The 18,199-nt window shown below is 45.8% G+C and overlaps 2 protein-coding genes across 7 annotated transcripts in view; one reads left to right on the top strand and one right to left on the bottom strand.

The window, feature by feature from the left end:
• The window catches only part of UBAP1 (ubiquitin associated protein 1), a 76,262-nt gene extending 75,030 nt beyond the window's left edge, over nt 1-1,232 (top strand). For all 6 annotated transcript variants that reach the window (XM_016960755.1, XM_024345614.1, XM_024345616.3 and 3 more), the window contains one exon: nt 105-1,232. In XM_016960755.1, coding sequence (XP_016816244.1) covers nt 105-245 — 141 coding nt within the window. In that variant the 3' untranslated portion in view covers nt 246-1,232. The remainder of the gene's footprint in view (nt 1-104) is intronic.
• The window catches only part of KIF24 (kinesin family member 24), a 76,593-nt gene continuing 59,486 nt past the window's right edge, over nt 1,093-18,199 (bottom strand). The window contains exons 8-13 of the mRNA XM_003312047.7: nt 17,939-18,044; nt 11,791-11,862; nt 8,308-8,417; nt 4,447-6,693; nt 3,785-3,878; nt 1,093-3,233 (exon numbers count right to left, since the gene is read on the bottom strand). Coding sequence (XP_003312095.1) covers nt 3,093-3,233; nt 3,785-3,878; nt 4,447-6,693; nt 8,308-8,417; nt 11,791-11,862; nt 17,939-18,044 — 2,770 coding nt within the window. The 3' untranslated portion in view covers nt 1,093-3,092. The remainder of the gene's footprint in view (nt 3,234-3,784; nt 3,879-4,446; nt 6,694-8,307; nt 8,418-11,790; nt 11,863-17,938; nt 18,045-18,199) is intronic.

Genomic DNA, 18,199 nt, shown 5'->3' with positions numbered 1-18,199 from the left:
ACATTCTGCTCTCCCCCAGTCCCCGTCCCACACACACACTCCTTCACTCAGCTGTGCTGTGACCCCACCCTTTTCTTTAATCTGTGTTCTCTTCTCTCCCTTAGATGATGGAGTTTCTTCAGTTAATGAGCAAATTTAAGGAGATGGGCTTTGAGCTGAAAGACATTAAGGAAGTTTTGCTATTACACAACAATGACCAGGACAATGCTTTGGAAGACCTCATGGCTCGGGCAGGAGCCAGCTGAGACCAGGCCCTGCCTAGGCCCTGCCGCAGAACCACCATCCCTGGGAGGCCCTGCAGAGCCCACCTGTGGGGAAAGAGAAGGGGCAGCTTCCGGATTTTCTTTTGGGGGTTAGAAGGTCAGGTGTGGAGACTGCTCGCCAGTCTCTGTGAGCCTAGGCCCTGAGCTGGGGAGGTGGGGAAGATTTGGGCATGTGAGTGCCCCCAGAACTGTCCTGGCTCCTTCCGTATTAAACGCATTTGCATTTTGAGAAGTGTCCTTCCCACCTCAGCCCTCCGGAGAGACTACCCTAGTCTTTCTCGGGTGTTTATGTCCTCAGCTGAAGCCTGGCCTAGTTGCTGAGAGGGGCTGGGGAGATGGGGCGGGAGGGCCAGACTCAGTGCTGCTGTGGAGCTAGGTGCTTCCCCCTTCCCCTGAGACTGGTGGACTGAACTCCAGTCAAGTTGAGTTCAAGTGAAAGATTCTTCCAGGGTTTTATTTTTTCCCCTCCTAACAAAGTCTCATAGTGTTAACACTGGTTCTGCAATATCTCTGAGGTGCAAAAAATGCACTTTTCCCTATGGGGCCCAGAGTTTGCCTTTTCTGCCAGGCAGTCACCACGCTTCCCTACCCCAGCCTGTTTCTTTTGGCTTGGTTTGGACCACAGTCCTCTGCTACCCAGGGTTTTAGAGCCCCTGCTCTAGGAAACAGTTTAAGAAATCATTGGCCCCTTCCCAGCACACTGAATGGGTAAGCAGACAGGCCATGATTTAGTTGGCCAGCACTAACTCCACCTCTGTTCTCCTTGAACAGCTTCCCCTCCAGCCCACTGCTTTAGGATGACACAATGAATAACACCTAGTCATAGAAATCAGTCTCTCTGGTTTGTTTTGTATTATGTTGTACATCATTAAAGATCTAAATACAAGGGATATACAGTCTTGAATCTAAAATAATTTGCTAACTATTTTGATTCTTCAGAGAGAACTACTAATAAAAATCTAAAAGGTATGTCTTGGTGTGATAACTTCTTTATTACCAAGGCTGTTTGTTTGTTTTATGGGAGTGGGGGGGCCATGTGGTGTATAAAGAGATTTCTTGCTTAGATTTGCTGGGGATAGAATAGGACCTAACCGTTTTCTATTTCGGAGCTTTCTTCCCACTTCAGACCTGTCCTCGTTTTTGGTTTGCAAAGGCAAGCCTAGACTGAGTCTTTTAAACCTGACCCAGCTCCGTCTGTGGACCAAGGACGTAGGCCTTCCTGACTGTGGAGTTGGGATAGGCTGGGCCTTCAAGGGGGATCACCCAGTAAAAGAGGAAGAAGCTCTTTTACTGTGAGCAGCAGGCATTTATGCATCATTTGCCACAAGCAGAGGACGGGATTTAAACTGTTTCACCAGCTCTCAGTGGTGCTGTTGTATATGATGATAGAATAGGGTTCATTCCTAAAGTAAGTTTTTGTCCTTGACCTTAATACTGTGCCATTGTCCCACTTGAGCTTTTGGCTAGACTGGGTCTTTGAAGGTTTTTAGTGATCATGTGAGGGAGGGGCCGCAGTGCCCTGCGGCCGGGAAGCACCAATAAGGATGCCCCCTGGCGGTCAGATGAGGCACTGTCAGGCTGACAAAGGGTGACTGGACCAGGCTGCTAGTGTCTCAAGAGAGCCATTTAACCCTCTTCTTGGCCTTTTAATTAAGCCCTCCTTTTAAAACCGTAAAAAGTTATCCTTTATCTGAAGGAAATAAAGGCTCACATAGTAATGGGCGTTCGGGCCAAGGCCGTGACTCATCAATCTCCATTTGACCCAGAGTGGCTTTAAAGTAATTGGCACCTGGAGGCTACTTTGTCTTCCCTGTCCTGAGCTGCTTCCTGCTAAAAAGATACACAGCAGGCAGAACTCGGCTGAAGGTTTGTGTGTGAATTCTGTTTCAGAGGCCTCAGACTGTTGAACAGAGCACTCTGTTCAACTGCCAAGGTTCCCAACACAGACCCCTGAGAGGCAGGGTGGCTGGGCAGGGTGAACTGGATGAAGGCCAGGCTAGGAGATGGACTATTCCATGAGGGGGCTGGGTAGTGAGGTGTCCCAGATAGGAGCCAGGAGCTGCCATGGAAGCATGAGAGTATCGGGCATTGTACAGAGGCCTTTCACCCGAGCAAAAGTCAGGAGAAAAATTGATGTGTGACACAGGCACCCTCTTCTGCCTCAACACTGGATTGCAGGAAGGGAAGGGAGCTGTAAATATAAGGCCTGTCTCACATCTGCTGCTGTCAGTGACACATCAAGTCAAGGTTTATGCTATTTACATTTTCAAAAACGCCTCTAAATCCCCAAATCAATCTCCAAGGGCTGATGGGGCAGAGCTCACCCCACCCTGTCCCCCTAGCACCAATGTTTAAGTTTGGGCCAGTGTTTAGTCTTCTAAGTTAGGCACAGAATTCAGCTGGTGAAGCCTCTGGTCTCAGCATGTTGTCTTCTCTGTCTTGTGACCTCTGACCTCTAGGCTACCACTGACCACCCCATCCTCTGATCCCCAAACTTAGAAACTTCAGGGTTATTAGACCCAAATATATTCCCACAGGCAAGGGGTCAGTTAATCATATTCTCTAGGCACAAGGGAAAGGCATTAGGTTCTTTGGCCTGGCCCACCCTTGGAGGCACTCCTGTGCATGGAACTGAGGGACAGGGGCCTGTCCCTGAGGGAGAAGCTGGGACCTATCTGAAGCCACGTGGGGCTGGGGTGACGCTAGCATAGGCAGGACCAGCGTGTGGGTTCTGGTGTGTGCAGGGAGGACCTGGCAGAGGCTCCTCCAGCCTGAGAGCCCAGCACAGACTCCTGCAGGGCCCCCACCATCTCAGCACAGGGTCTGGCTCTAAGACGGCACTGTTCCTTCAGGGGCTGCGGTGGGCCCGTGGCAGGTGAGATAGAGCTGCAGCTGGCTCCTCAGACTCTGGATACACTTGGATTTCAGAACCATGATTTCATCCAGCTGGGTCACAAAATCTTCAAAATCCTGAGAAGGAAACAAGGGACGAATACAGCTTTTGCTCTTGCTGGCGCTCTGCCAGATCTGCTTTTTCAGTCCCTCCTCTGGCAGGAAAGTTTCAGAACCCAGGCCACTCTTCTAGCGGGAGAACATGTAGGAGAGTTGCTATGGCACAGGGTGGGGCCTGCTGCTCTGCATTCGAGACACTTTCCAAGCAGAGGAGTATTTTGTAAGGCAGAAGGGTATTTGGTAGAAATACCTACGTGTGGTAGGCAGCAGACTGGTCACTGTTAGTCACAGGGAGGGGCCCCGACAAACCGCTAGGAAGGCAGAGCAGCTGAGGATAGAGGCTGGAAACATTTTAGCCTGGAAAAGGCGAGTGTTGCACCATCTCCCACCTGTACCTATATTCAAGATGTCTCAAAGGCGTGGCAAGAGGAGGTGTGAGGCCTCAGTCATGGTTAGTGTGTGCCAGGAGACCCTTTCCTCACACATAGCCACAGCAAACAAGGATGACCATCAAATTAGCTGCAGGCTAATTCCCAACAGCCTGTGAGTGTCCAGCCAGGGCTACTTACATTAGAAGCCAGCTGGCTCATCAGCGTCTCCTCCTTGAAGCCGAGCTCAGCCATTTCATCCAGCTGTTCCTGGTGTGCTCGGATGACCACCTGCCTGGGAACACCAGAGAGAACACTGTGATCTTCCTGGCCTCCCAGCCTCTCCTGGGTAGCTTTCTGGAGGTGATCTCATTTGTAAGCTGAGAGCTGCCTCTGCCGAAAATGGTCAAGGTTTTGACCAAGGCCAGCTTACCAACCAGCTCCCCCTCACCTGCTCTTTCTCAGGATTAGGTAAGGAATTACGGAGTACCAATGAGATACAGGGAGGGAGACAGGGGCTTCCCAAGTTGTCTCCTGCCTCCCCAGCTGTACTGAGGGGCAGGGCTGGGTGCTGCTGCTCTTCCACAGGAGCTGCCCATTTCCCACAGCTTCCCTGCAGAAAGGCTCTCAAGGCTGTGACTGCAACTGGCATACTTGGCACAAGATGGAGCCTATTGCCTGGTCTGCTATCATTTCTACTTCCTGTGGAGGGCCCGGGACCAAAGCAGAGGGTTGGAGCTAGAAGCAGACTAGCTCACCTGCGTACCCCTGCATGGCTTCTCTTTGTCCATGACAAAACAGTAAGCTGGAGTGGAGGGTGGGTGCCAAAGGGGCTCAAGTCTTAGGGAAAGTGTCCAACTTACTGCGCTTGCTCCAGGGTGGGCTGACGGAGTGTCCCTGCAGTCTTGGGAGAGCAGCTGGGAACCAAGGGAGAACTTGGCCTTGCTAAGCACCTTGAGATCGGCCTGGGTTTGAGCCATGTGACATTTTCACTGTTGCAGGGCAACTTGATGGGGTCTGTGGACAAACCAAACTCCTGCCAACCAAGCCTTGTAGGATGTTTTCTCTCCTGGGCCCAGAGCTGGTCAGCCACATCACTACTTCCTGTTCGTGGGGTGAGTGTAGGTCCAGAATGGGGTACCCCCATATGTATGGTGGTGAAGGGCTTTCCTGGGAAACCCCAGGAGCCATCCAGCCCCGTCTCCTCTGCATCAGCATCATACTGCTCACTACCCATGTGTTCGTAGGAGAAAAGTACAGTCTCTCTGCTCTGGCAGGCCTCTCCCAGGTCTGCCTCCCTGCTGGGCAGCTTGTCAGCTGGGTGCTGACGGATGGGTGATGGGGACAGAGCTGGAAGATCACCACCAGGCTTATTATCAGGGGGAGATGAGGACAGCCACAGGTGCCCAGTTGCTGAAGACACTGGCAAGGCTGCCTCTTGATCACCAGATGGCACTGTGTGGCTCACAACTGGGCCCCCTGTGCTCTCTGCCACTAGACTGTGCGTAGCCCCATCCTGGACCAGCTGCTCCGAGGGAGGAGACCCTTCGTTGTCTGGGTTCTCCAGGAGGGACATGGTGAGGGGAGACATGAGTCCAGAAGCATATTCAGCATGCGTGCCTAACTGCCCCCTAGGGTCCTCTCCTGGGACAGCATGACCGTTTTTCACAGTGCTGGTCACCTGGATTGGGCCGTCTGCACTGACTTCTCTCAGAGGTGTGGTGACTGTGTCTCTTTGGTCTGGGGATCCAGGAACTGCAACGTGGGACAATGAGATAGTGAAACCATCTTCCTCTGGGGATGGCAAGTTGCCCTCATTCTCCCCAGAAACCTCACTTTGGGAGGCATCCTTTCTGAGATCAAAGGAAGAGCCTCCACCTCTTTCCTGTCTATATATGAAATCTACCTGTGAACAGTATGGCTTCTCTGCCAGGCTGTCTCTGGGAGAAGGCCCTGAGGAAGTAGAGTTCTCTCTGCTCCAGTCCACGGGCCCCTTACTTGGGCTGCAGCTGTGATCGAGTGCTGCTCTTCTGTGGTTTATGGGGTCCCTGGAGTCCACCCAGCTTTTAGTTAGATCTTTCTTGTCACCTGTCCTGGGGCTAGAAAACAGACTCTGCTGTCTTTCTGCCACCTGCTTCTCAGGACCCTGTCCCCACGTCTGGTGCAGGAAGAATGAGTCTTCGCTATTCTCCAGGGTGTTCCTTTGCTTTGTGGCCCTCTGACTAGAGATGTGTGAAAAAGAATCTTCACTGAAATCACTGTCATCAAGTTCCTCTACTTGGGCTCCATCATGGTTTTCAGAGTAAGAGTGGAACAGAGGCGGAGTCTCATTCGTGAGCTGACCCTCTGGGGGCCTGTACTGGCGTAAAGACCTTTTTAGTGGTTGGTATTTTAACTTCTGTTGGAGGAGAGGTGGCTGTTGGAACTGCTGGTGATAGAAACGCAGATGTTCCTCCCTCTCCTTCTGATGTGGTGGGATGTTTGTCCAAGCTTCAGAGGCAGGCCTAGCAGGCGTGCCCCTCTGGCTGTCTTGACTGTACTCAGCCCTGTGGTGGGCATTGCCAAAGGAGAGCTCAACTCGAGACACAAGCTGCTTCTGTACTGGCTGCACTGTCTGCACTTTCTTGCACTTGGTGGACAGCTTACCACGCACTAGGCCTTCTCCTGGGCCCGAGGCCCTGCTTTCCCACCCAAGGACAGTTTTGTTGCCCATTCGATTTTTCTCAGAGCACAATGGTGCTGACTCTTCTGGCTTTTTTTTGGCCACATGTCCAGAGCGCACAGTTCCTTTCACAGGGCTAGCATGAATTACCCACTCTTGTGAAGGACTCCCTCTGGAGCCACCCCTTTTACCAGAGACCTTAGGTGCAGAAGCAAAAGGAATGTTGGATGGGTGGCTAGTCAGAGGATGGACCTTCCCTCTCGTGGAACCAGGGGCTGCCACTGTGAGTGACTGCTGAAATCCCAGCTTGACTTTTTTGGGAGAACATTTGTCCCCTGACAAAGCCCCAGGGGAGCTCTGAATTCGTTTTGGAGAGGAGTTTCCAGATGTCCGATTTCGACTGGTAACTGAAGTGCAACACTTAATGCCTTTCTTTAGTTCTTTGACCCTGTAAATAATCATTTTATGTTAAATGTGTATTTTCACATGTTCTGCAATTCCTTTTCTATAGCTTTCTGGGAAAACAAAAACCAAAGAAAAGTATTACAAGGATTGGGAGTTCTTTCTTTATCTGGGATAGAATAAGAGGAAAAGGGAACATTCTGTTTCAGCATGAGATATCCCTCTGTACCTGAATGAAAAAGAGCAGTGTTGGCTGGTTGTAGTGGCTCACATCTGTAATCTCAGCACTTTGGGAGGTTGAGGCAGGAGGACTGTTTGAGCAGGAGTTCAAGACCAACCTGGGCAACAGAGCAAGACCTCATCTCTACTAGAAATAAAAAAATTAGCCAGACATGGTGATGCGTGTCTGTAGGCCCAGCTACTTGGGAGGCTGAGGCGGGGAATATTGCTTGAGCCCTGGAGTTCAAGGCTGCAGTGAGCCATGATCGCACTATTACACTCCAGCCTGGGTGACAGGGTGAGACTCTGTCTTTAAAAAACAAATGAGAAAGAACAGTGTCTTCTCTGAGGATGTAAGCATGCACCCAACATTCCATGATCAGAAGAAGCCTTTTGGAAATCACCAGAGCCCCATGTAAGGGACAGGCCAGAGACGCCAGTCTCAGAAGTGCACTGTGTTTATGCAGGGCCCACACTGCTTCCTGGAGAGAGGCCAACTCAGGAGTTCGTGTCCACCACTTACCTGCAATTCCACAGAGTCCTCTTTTTCTGCAAACCACCCCCTTTCAGGCTTCTCTAGGAAGATGAGTTCCCTCAAACCTGCTGGGACCTCAGGAAGCAAAACCTCCAGAAATACACAGGCTCGTGCTCATTCCATTATGGGAAAAATGACTTGTCTATTCCCAGGGTTTCTCAACCTTAGCACTACTGACATTTTGTACCAGATAATTATTTCTTGAAGGATGTTTAGCAGCATCCTTGGCCTCTGCTCACTAGATGCCAGTAGCACTTCTTCCCAGTCATGGCAATCAAAAACATCTTACCTACTAGGAGAGCACATGTGACCACAGGGTGAGAGATGGAAGGGATCCCAGCAGATACCACAGTCACCCACAAAGAGGCCTGGCCAGGCAGTCAAGAGTTGCTGGCTCTGACACCAACTCCTAGTGAGCCTTTGGAAAGATCCTACCCTTCTCTGGACCTCAGTTTATCCTCTAACATGTTTGGGTTGGGCCCTTCTGGACACAGATAGCTCTAAGTGATTCTGCCTTGACAAGTAATATGTCTTCTGTCTCTTACAATTTGGGCTGAGGCCAGCAGGAAGAAAACAACACTGAGCCTTCCACCCATTAATATTTCACTTCCCACTAGCCATTTAAAAGCCACTGACAGAATTAACTCCTGAACAAGGGAATGTGTCATTTTCCTCTTGTCATGCTTGCAAAGTGACAGGGCCTACCAGGTCACAGTCTTCAAATGACTAATTGCCAAGAACAAGGCTGTGGTGCTCAAGGTCAGATCCCTATGTGTGTGTGAGTGGGAGAGACATGTGCATGCACTTGCACACACACACGCGTGCACACATGCTCACACACACGCGTGCTGCACAGACATGCACATGCACACTTACACACAACCTGCCATCTGGGAGCTGACTTACCGGTCAGCATAGCGCAAGGTGTTGAGAGTGTGTTCAGTGGCCACGTGGCTTGGTGAGATGTTGGCGATCATGCAGGTTTTGGCATTGCCGATGAAAGAGTCCTTCAGGACCTGTCCAAAACAGAAGGCAGGTCAATGAGTGAAGTCAATTAACAAAGTGCATACTGACTACTTACTAGGTGCAGGATGCTGGGCCATAGTTCCCTTCTGTCCACAAAAAGGTAATTAACATTAACAAAAGAAAAAATACAAATGGCCAATAAACACAGAAAAAGGTACTCACCACATCACTAATCCAAAAAATGCAAACAAACCATTAAAAAAAACAATATTTTCAACTCATTAGATTAAGAGACTAACGATGCCATTCCTTGGTGAGGGTCCAGGGAAATGAGTACTCTTCTACGCTAGCATGTACCATGAACTGGACAAGCTTTCCAGAGGGCAGTTTAGCAATATGTATCAAAATGTAAAAAGAAGCCAGGTACAGTGGCACTCACCTGTCTGTAGTCCCAGCTACTCAAAAGGCTGAGGCAGGAGGATCGCTTGAGCCCAGGAGTTCAAGACTAGCCTGGGCAACATAGCAAGAACCTGTCTCAAAAACAGGAAAAAGTATGTTTTGGTTTGGCAATCACACTTCTAGGACTTTATCCTAAGGAGATAATTGCCCAATTGACCAAAAAAAGTATATATGATATTCATTACATTATTTATAATAGTAATATTTAGTAAAAATCTAGGTATCTATAAACAGGGAACAAACTAAATAATTATACACTGAATATAATAAAACCATTAAAAATGATTATACCTGTACTTAGGAACACAGATATCTAAAGCTTCTATCTTCGAGGGAAAAAGGTGTATCACTCCATAACTCCGTAAGCAGATCCATATGAGGCTATGCGGGCGGAGAGATGACTAGAAGGAAGTTCACTAACGTAGCAGTGTGTGGTTATCACTGAGGTCTGGGACTTTATCTTTTACTTTCTTCTTTATACTTGTATGTACAATTGGAATTCTTATGTTTTAATTAAAAAGAAACACATTTTCTGGAAATGGGGAACTTGTCTTAAAAAATAACAGAGCTGGCTGGGGATGGTGGCTCATGCCTGTAATCCTAGCACTTTGGGAGGCCAAGGCGGGCAGATCACCTGAGGTCAGGAGTTCAAAACCAGCCTCGCTAACATGGCGAAACCCCGTCTCTACTAAAAATACAAAAGTTAGTGAGGCATGGTGGCACACACCTGTAGTCCCAGATACTCCAGGGGCTTGCGGCAGGAGAATCGCTTGAACCCAGGAGGTGGAGGTTGCAGTGAGCCAAGATCACACCACTGCACTCCGGCCTGGGCGACAGAGTGAGACTCCCTCTCAAAAATAAATAAATAAATAAGTAAAAAGCAACAGAGCCAATGCCAGAATCAGGACTAACCACCTATAAGTAGGTTCCTGGGTCCCTGGTTAAAATCATGTTTGAGAAGACCTAACCTACAGATCACCAACTGTGATGGGTAAGGAACTATGTTTTTACAGGTTCTGCCCAAGTACTATGGAGCCGCTACTCTAGCTGCACAGAATAAAACTCTGCCCATGTGCGGGGCTGGCTTCATCCTGCAGCATACAAAAAAATCTTCTCCTAGACATCTCTCTACCTTGTCTGTCTTCCACTGTGCACAGGACACAAGGCGAAAAAGAACCCAGGACACCCACAACTGTCTTCACAGCTGTTTATACCTAGGTACACCCTCCCATGCCACTCTTCCGCAGCCATTATGAATGCTGATTTAACATCTACTGGAGTTTTTTGTTAATAAAGAGGCACACTTTCATGACAGAAAAACAAAACAAAACAAAAACCCTATTGGTTCCACTAAGAATAATCATAGTCAACATTTATGTCATTTTTTTGTGTAGTTTTTTTCCATGTCGCACATTTTAAAAATGATAAAAACAGAAAGTGGTCATACAGTACATGATCTTTTAACATGAAAAGTTGCAGTTTCACCTTTACTCCCATTGTTACTTCCAAATAGATCCAATGCTGTTTCTTCTGCATCTTTTTAAACGTTTTTCCCTGTGTGACTGCGTAATAGTAGAAATCACATAGGCAATCACATTATTACCTTGTTCTACAGCTTGCTTTTTTCACATCACAATAGATCTTGGTCATCTTTCCTATCAGTACATGTAGAAAATCTAGCTCATTCATTTTAACTGCCTGAAGCCATTATTTTTTTGTGCCGAAACAGTGGTCTAAGTCTTAGAGCCAAGAAAGTATCAGGTAGCTACGCCACCCTATTCAATGCAAAGGCTTAGAGACTTCACTAATTCAACATTTTCTTTTCTTTTTTAAGATGAGGTCTCTTTTTGTCGCCCAGGCTGGAGTGCAGTGGCGTGCTCACAATTCACTGCAGCCTCAACCTCCAGGGCTCGAGCCTCCCAAGTAGCTGGGACCATGGGCCCACAGGCACGAGCCACCACACCCAGTTAATTTTTAAATTTTTTGTAGAAAGGTTGTTTGGGCTGGTCTGGAACTCCTGGGCTCAAGTGATCCAATTGCCTCAGCTTCCCAAAGTGCTGGGATTACAGGCATGAGCCACTGTGCCCTGCCCAGAGTTACCATACACTGGAAATAAACAGAAAGGTGGTGACCAGAACAGCGCTGCTCTCCCCAAGGAACCCCTGCCGCCCCATCCTGAAGATATCCCTACCTGAGTCTGCCCCTTCCTAAAGTCCTATGACAGGCCGAGTATCCCTTCTCCGAAACGCTTGGGAAGAAAAGTTGTTTTGGATTTCAGATTTTTTTTCAGATTTTGGAATATTTGCATTATCCTTCTGGTTGCACATCCCTAACCCAAAAATCTGAAATCCTTTGAGCACAATGGCACTCAAAAAGTTTTTAATTTTGGCCAGGCATGGTGGCTTATGCCTGTAATCCCAGTACTTTGGAAGGCTGAGGCAGGCAGATCGTTTGAGCTCAGGAGTTCGAGGCCAGCCTAGGCAACATGGTGAAACCCTGTCTCTACCAAAAAAAAAAAAAAAAAAAAAAAAAAATATATATATATATATATATATATATATATATATATATATATATGGCCAGGCATGATGGCATATGCCTGTAGTCCCAGCTACCTGGGAGGCTGAGGTGGGAGGATTGCTTGAGCCTGGGAGGCAGAGGCCACAGTAAGCCAAGATCATACCACTGCACTCTAGCCTGGGTGACAGAGTAAGACCCTGTCTCAAAAACAACAACAAAAAGTTTTGATTTTTGAAGCATTTCAGATTTCAGATTTTTAGATTAATGATACTCAACTTGTAGACAGAGTTCCTGGATGGAATTTCACTCCTCTCCTTCTCTTTTCCCCACTGTGCCCAGCATCATGTCTTACTGACAGTGGATGCTCGACTGAATGAACAAATACATGAAATAAGGAAGAAATGAATGAATCAGAACAAACTCAAGGCTCACATTTAACTTTACCTGAGTTAGTTTGCTTTGCCTGAAGGGAGTATGGGTGTGTTCCTGATCCAGTGCTCGGATACATTCCTTCAGCTGCAAAGTGGGAGAACAAGCACATCAAGTATCAAGTGCAAAGGGAGAGTAACAGACCTGATGCCGCCTCCACAGGAAGCTTGTTTTTCTTCAATAAACCACACTCAGACAATCCTCCAAAAGGAAGTCAAAATGGCCTGTAGTTTCCATTCAACAAGAGAAACCAAGCTAGATTGGGAAACACCATCCTGTGCTGCCTAGCTGAAGGCCTCCCAGCTTAGAGGCTGGGATCCTAGGACTGGCCCTGAGTTGACGGCGGGGAACAGACAGACGCTGGGACCTACCCTCAAGTCCCAGAGTTCAAGCTCATGTGGTGGTAGTTCTGGCTTGCTGGCTCCCTTTCTCTCCTCACATTCTTCCCAACTGTTGATGCACTTAAACAGACAAAATATCTATATCCACTTCCCCACTCCCTGCTCACACATGCACACCTGTTGGCGTAGAGTCAAGCATAGATTCAGATATAAACTATCTGAATGGGGTAGGAGAAATTCTAGAGCCAGAGCTAGAAGGAAACTGAGAAATCACCTAGGCCTACCCCCTCGTTTTATTTATTTTTTTCTTATTTTTATTTTATTTTTTTGTAGAGATGGGGGTCTCTGTATATTGTTGCCCAGGCTGGTCTCAAACTCCTGGCCTCAAATGATCCTCCTGCCTCAGCCTCCCGGAGTGCTGGGATTACAGCCAGCACTTTGACCACACACAATTAAAAATGACCCTTCATTTAAAAACAGCAGGGTCTGTGGCCCAAAGGCAAAGGAATGTTCCTTGCTCATGGCTGTACTCCCTCAGTGAGAAGCGCTCATTGGACATGATAAGGACAGCAGAGATCTGGATATGTGGACCTCCAGGGGAAACACTCCCATCAGAAACAGTGGTGGGGGTCATGGGGGGCAAGATGAGGGAGGAGAGACCTTCTATTTCTGAGTGATGCATCTAGGCTAAAAGATAGTAAAAGAAAAGGAGCTGGGTGCAGTGGCTCATGCCTGTAATCCCAGCACTTTGGGAGGCTGAGGCGGGCAGATTATTTGAGCTCAGGAGATCGAGACCAGCTTGGCCAACATGATGAAACCCCGTCTCTACTAAAAATACAAAAAAAAAAAAAAATTAGCCGGGCATGGTGGCACATGCCTGTAATCCCAGTTACTCAGGAGGCTGAGAAAGGAGAAAAGCTTGAACCCGGGAAGTAGAGGTTGCAGTGAGCTGAGATCATGCCACTGTACTCCAGCCTGGGTGACAGAGCGAGACTCCGTCTCAAGAGAAAAAAAAAAAAAAGAGGGAAGAAGGTGGAAGCAATCCCTTGGAATTGCCACCAAGAATAGGTAGTTTGCCTCCAGAGTGTGCTATGGCTGTTCTTAGCAGCAGCCACAGATGCCCGCAACTGCCCTACCTCTATCCAAGAAGCTGCAGGGTATAAACAGGTGTGAGGAAATTTCCTCTTTTATTAAAAATCTATCCAGTATTCCCCAACTTTAGCACTGAGAAGATTCTCCACTGAGAACGAACAAGTAATCAAACCCTGTTCCTCACAGACTCAAATTCAAGCGTGGCCACCGATCCCTACAAGCTTTTTTTCTTTTTTTAAATAAAAAAAGTTTGGCTCCCTCTCTCACCCTCCCAACTTACCCCTCATGAAGTCTGGAAAGAATGTACCTACCTGGAGACTTCAGTTCTGATAAAAAAATAAGTAAATAATGTGGAGCAGCACAAGGCAGCATATACAGCTGGAAAAAGGAATGAGGAAGAGCTCTATGTACAGTCATGGAGTGATCTTGAGGAGGCCGTTAAGTGACAAAAGCGAAGTGCAAAATAGTGTTGAGAGTATGTTAGCATTTTTTCTAAGAAAAGGGGTGAGTGCAAACATATATATAGACAGAAAAATGATTTTACAAGGGGAGGAAGGTAACGAGGTTGAGAGTACAGGGATGGAAACTATACTTCTTTGAATGTGGCTTATTTTACAATTTTTACTTTAAAACCACATAATTTTTTTTGCTTTTTGCTGTTTGTTTGTTTAAGAGATGGGGTCTCACTTTGTATCTCAGGCTGGAGTGCAGTAGCACAATCACAGCTCACTGCTGCCTTGAATACCTGGACTCAAGTGATCCTCTCACCTCAGCCTCCCAAGTAGCTTGGGTTACAGGTGCACACCACCACACCCAGCTAATTTGTAAATGTTTTGTAAAGACAGGGGTCTCCCTGTGATGCCCAGGCTGGTCCTGAACTCCTGGGCTCAAGTGATCCTCCTTCCTTGGCCTCCCAAAATGCTGGGATTACAGGTGTGAGCCACAGCTCCTGGCCTAAATGTTTTAAAATAATTACAAAATAAGGTTAAATCAAAATAAATAAGGCAATTCGTAAAACCAAAACCAAACAAATGAACCTAACACTATGAAATTGGCAGGCTTAAACACACAGAGAAGAATTATTTCAGGTGATTTGACAGCATAATATTATGACTGTACATCCTTAGTGGGATACAACCCAATTAAAAAGAAAACTGCGATAAAAATCTTGAACTGAATTAATCATATTATAAATAATATTAGCATTATTTTGAAATACATATATATTAAAGTAGGGCAAATAAATGTTGTTAGGAACTAAGATTTCTAGCATAACAGAAAAAAGAGACAAATAAACATTTAAATAAATTAAATAAAAACTGTGTAATTTTAATTTTATTTATTTTTTTAATATTATTATTCATTGGCTTTCTTCAGACGAGACAGTTTATTTTTTGAGACAGAGTCTTGCTTTGTTGCCTAGGCTGGAGTGCAGTGGTACAATCATGGCTCACTGCAGCCTCAACCTCCTGGGCTCAAGCAATCCTCCCACCTCAGCCTCCCAAGCAGCTGTGACTACAGGCGTGTGCCACCACGCCCAGCTAATTTTTAAGTTTTTTGCAGAGACAGGGTCTCATTATGTTGCTCAAGCTGGTCTCAAACTCCTGGGCTCGAGTGATCTGTCCACCTTAACCTCCCAAAGTGCTGGGATTATTATGTGTGAGCCACTGGGCCTGGCCTGCAATCTTAAACTAATTTATTACTATAAATCCCACATATATTTTTCCTTTTCAAAACAAAAAATAACACCTTATTTATGAGCTCTGTCCACAGAAAAGGCCCAGAAGCAAGGGCTAACACAGTAGTGATAAGCACCCCTAATACACAGACTGAAGTCTCTAAACACCATTTCCGTCTCAAAAAAACCAAGGCTCAACCGGGCGCGGTGGCTCATGCCTGTAATCCCAGCACTTTGGAAGGCCAAAGCAGGCGAATCACGAGGTTAGGAGTTCAAGACCAGCGTGGCCAACATGGTGAAACCGGGTCTCTACTAAAAATACAAAAAATTAGCTGGTTGTGCTGGCAGGTGCCTGTAATCCCAGCTACTCGGGAGGCTGAGGCAGGAGAATCGCTTGAACCTAGCAGGCAGAGGTTGCAGTGAGCCAAGATTGTGCCACTGTACTCCTGCCTGGGCAACAGTGTGAGACTCCATCTCAGAAAAAAAAAAAAAAGAAAGAAAGAAAAAGAAACCAAGACTCATTGAAGAAATGGCTGATTTGAGGTCTGGAGAGGGAAATGTATAAAATGAGCCTAGAACATAGGCTCTTGTCATATCAGAAAGCCAGGAAGCTATCAAGAACGAGTAGGGTTGTGCCAAAAAGACACAGGAACATTCTTGAAACAGCTCCTATTGGCTAAATATGTTGAATTTAAGCAGCAAAAAAAGATATAATGATTTCAGTTTATAATAACAGAAAAAAGGTAAACAACAACAATAAAACAAACTCATATTATGTTTAGGTAACATGAACTCCAACTCATTCTGAAAAGTGGTGAATAAATTAAAGAATCATCTTGCTTCCACTACAAACTGTATGTCAGGAAAATCAGATAGTTGAAGGAAAATTATTCTTTTCAGCTAATACACACAGAAGGAATATTAGAATTAGAATATCACCATTCTGGAACTCTTAATAAAACAATAAATATAGATGAGATTCTTCAATGGCTGACAAAATTCTTAGGTTAAAAACGGCTGAATGGCATGTCCTTAACAGAGACTAAGGGGAAAGAAAAGTAAAAATAAATAAAATAAAATAAAAAATAAAGGCTGAAAGGAAACTTTATAATAGAGAAATTAGGCTGACAACACTTGAATCTCTTTTCAATCTTAAAATCACAAAGAGAGACAACCAGACATTCTCTATCTCCTAATGTATTGCTACAGAAAATCTAAGAACTACCTATGAATTGTTTTTGCCAAAAAATATAGAACCTAAATCTGATCACATCTCTAATTCAGGACTGTCCCAACAGAAATAATACATGAGCCACAAATGCAAAACACATATGTAATTCTAAATTTCTAATAGCCATATCTTTTTTTAAAAAAGAAAAAGAAACAGATAAAATTAATGTTAATTATATATTTTATTTAACTCAATATATCCAAAATATTATTTCAGCATGTAGTCAATATGAAAAAAATAAATGAGATATTCTACAAGCTTTTTTGGTAATCAAAATCCAGTGTGTATTTTACACTTAGAGCATGTCTTAATTCAGACCAGCCACATTTCAAGTGCTCAATTGCCACATGTGGCTGGTGGCTGCCATAGTGAACAACACGGCTATAGAGCTTAGCCACCTGACAGGAAACATAAAGGATAATGAGTAACATGTTAAACATCAACACAAAGATGCAGGTGGCCAAGTACAGAATGTGGCAAATCTTACAGGACAAGTGACCCAGTTTTCTTCAACCAATACACTGATATAGAAAAAATGAAAGAGGGAATAAGAACTCACATAGGATTTTATTGGCACCTTGATTTGAACAAGTTAACTATAAAAAGACACTTATGGGACAATTAGAGGAATTATAATACTTACTGGATAATAAAGAATTACTTCTTTAGGTATGATAATGGCATTATGGCTACATTAAAAAGTAAGAGTATCTCTTTGAGATACATTTAAAAAAAATTTTTTTTGAGATGGAGTCTTGCTCTGTTGTCGCCCAGGCTGGAGTGCAGTGGCATGATCTCAGCTCACTGCAACCTCCACCTCCTGGGTTCAAGAGATTTTCCTGCCACAGCCTCCCGAGTAGCTGGGGTTGTAACAGCCTGCCACCATGCCCAACTAATTTTTGGTTATTTTTAGTAGAGACAAGGTTTCACCATGTTGGCCAGGCTGATCTACCTCAAGTGATCCACCTGCCTCGGCCTCCAAAAGTGTTGGGATTACAGGCGTGAGCCACCGCGCCCAGCTGAGATATATACAATATTTATGGAATAAATGACATGATGACTAGGATTTTCTTTCTTTTTTTTTTTTTTTGAGACTGAGTCTCACTCTGTCACCCAGGCTGGGGTGCAATGGCACGATCTCGGCTCACTACAACCTCCGCCTCCTGGGTTCAAGCGATTCTCCTGCCTCAGCCTCCTGAGTAGCTGGAATTACAGGCGCTCGGCACCACGCCCAGCTAACTTTTGTATTTTTAATAGAGACAGAGTTTCACCATGTTGGCCAGTCTCGTCTCGAACTCTTGACCTCAAGTTATCCACCTGCCTTGGCCTCCCAAAGTGCTGGGATTATAGGCGTGAGCCACCGCTCCCAGCTGGATTTTCTTTAAAATAATCCAACCAGGGGGAGGGAAGGGGTTGCTTAGATTTTTCATATGTTGGTAACTGTTGAATCTGACAGGTATATGGGAGATCATTATACTATTTGTTCTACTTTTCTATGTTTGAAAAATTAATATAATTTTAAAGCTTGGGGAAAGAGAGAAAGCTTAGTGGAGTTAACCATTCAGCAACTGCAGAAATACTTCTGTTCCTAATTGGCATGGATTGACCAGGGGAAAAGAAGGCAAGGAGAGAAGAAAATAGTTGCCTAGAATTGTGAGAGTCTGTCTGGTCAGCCCTCTATCTCCAACCCTGGCATTCTATTACTACATAAGAACAGGGCAGTTGCTTTGCTGATTCCACCCCACATTCATCCACTCTGCCTGTATGTAATGGGCAGTCTTTCAAGAAGGATTTTTAGATTAAAGATTTTGAACAACTTACAGCCAGTAGACTCTGATTTATTTCTGCACCTTCCATCTTTGTCTGTCTATCTGAGTCCCTTGCATCTGCTGCTCTTTCACTGCCAGCCAAGTCAATAAAAGAGATCCTAGAGAAAAGACACAGCAGGAGTGACTTCTGTGAAGCTTTATTTTATTTTATTTTATTATTATTATTTTTTTTTGAGACGGAGTCTCACTCTGTCGCCCAGGCTGGAGTGCAGTGGCGCGATTTCGGCTCACTGCAACCTCTGCCTCCCGGGTT

The sequence above is a fragment of the Pan troglodytes genome, chromosome 11 (assembly GCF_028858775.2).
Source record: "Pan troglodytes isolate AG18354 chromosome 11, NHGRI_mPanTro3-v2.0_pri, whole genome shotgun sequence".
NCBI classification, from domain to species: Eukaryota; Metazoa; Chordata; class Mammalia; order Primates; family Hominidae; genus Pan; species Pan troglodytes.
The sequence above is the reverse complement of the archived record's forward strand: the minus strand, read 5'-3'. Positions and strand labels throughout refer to the sequence as shown.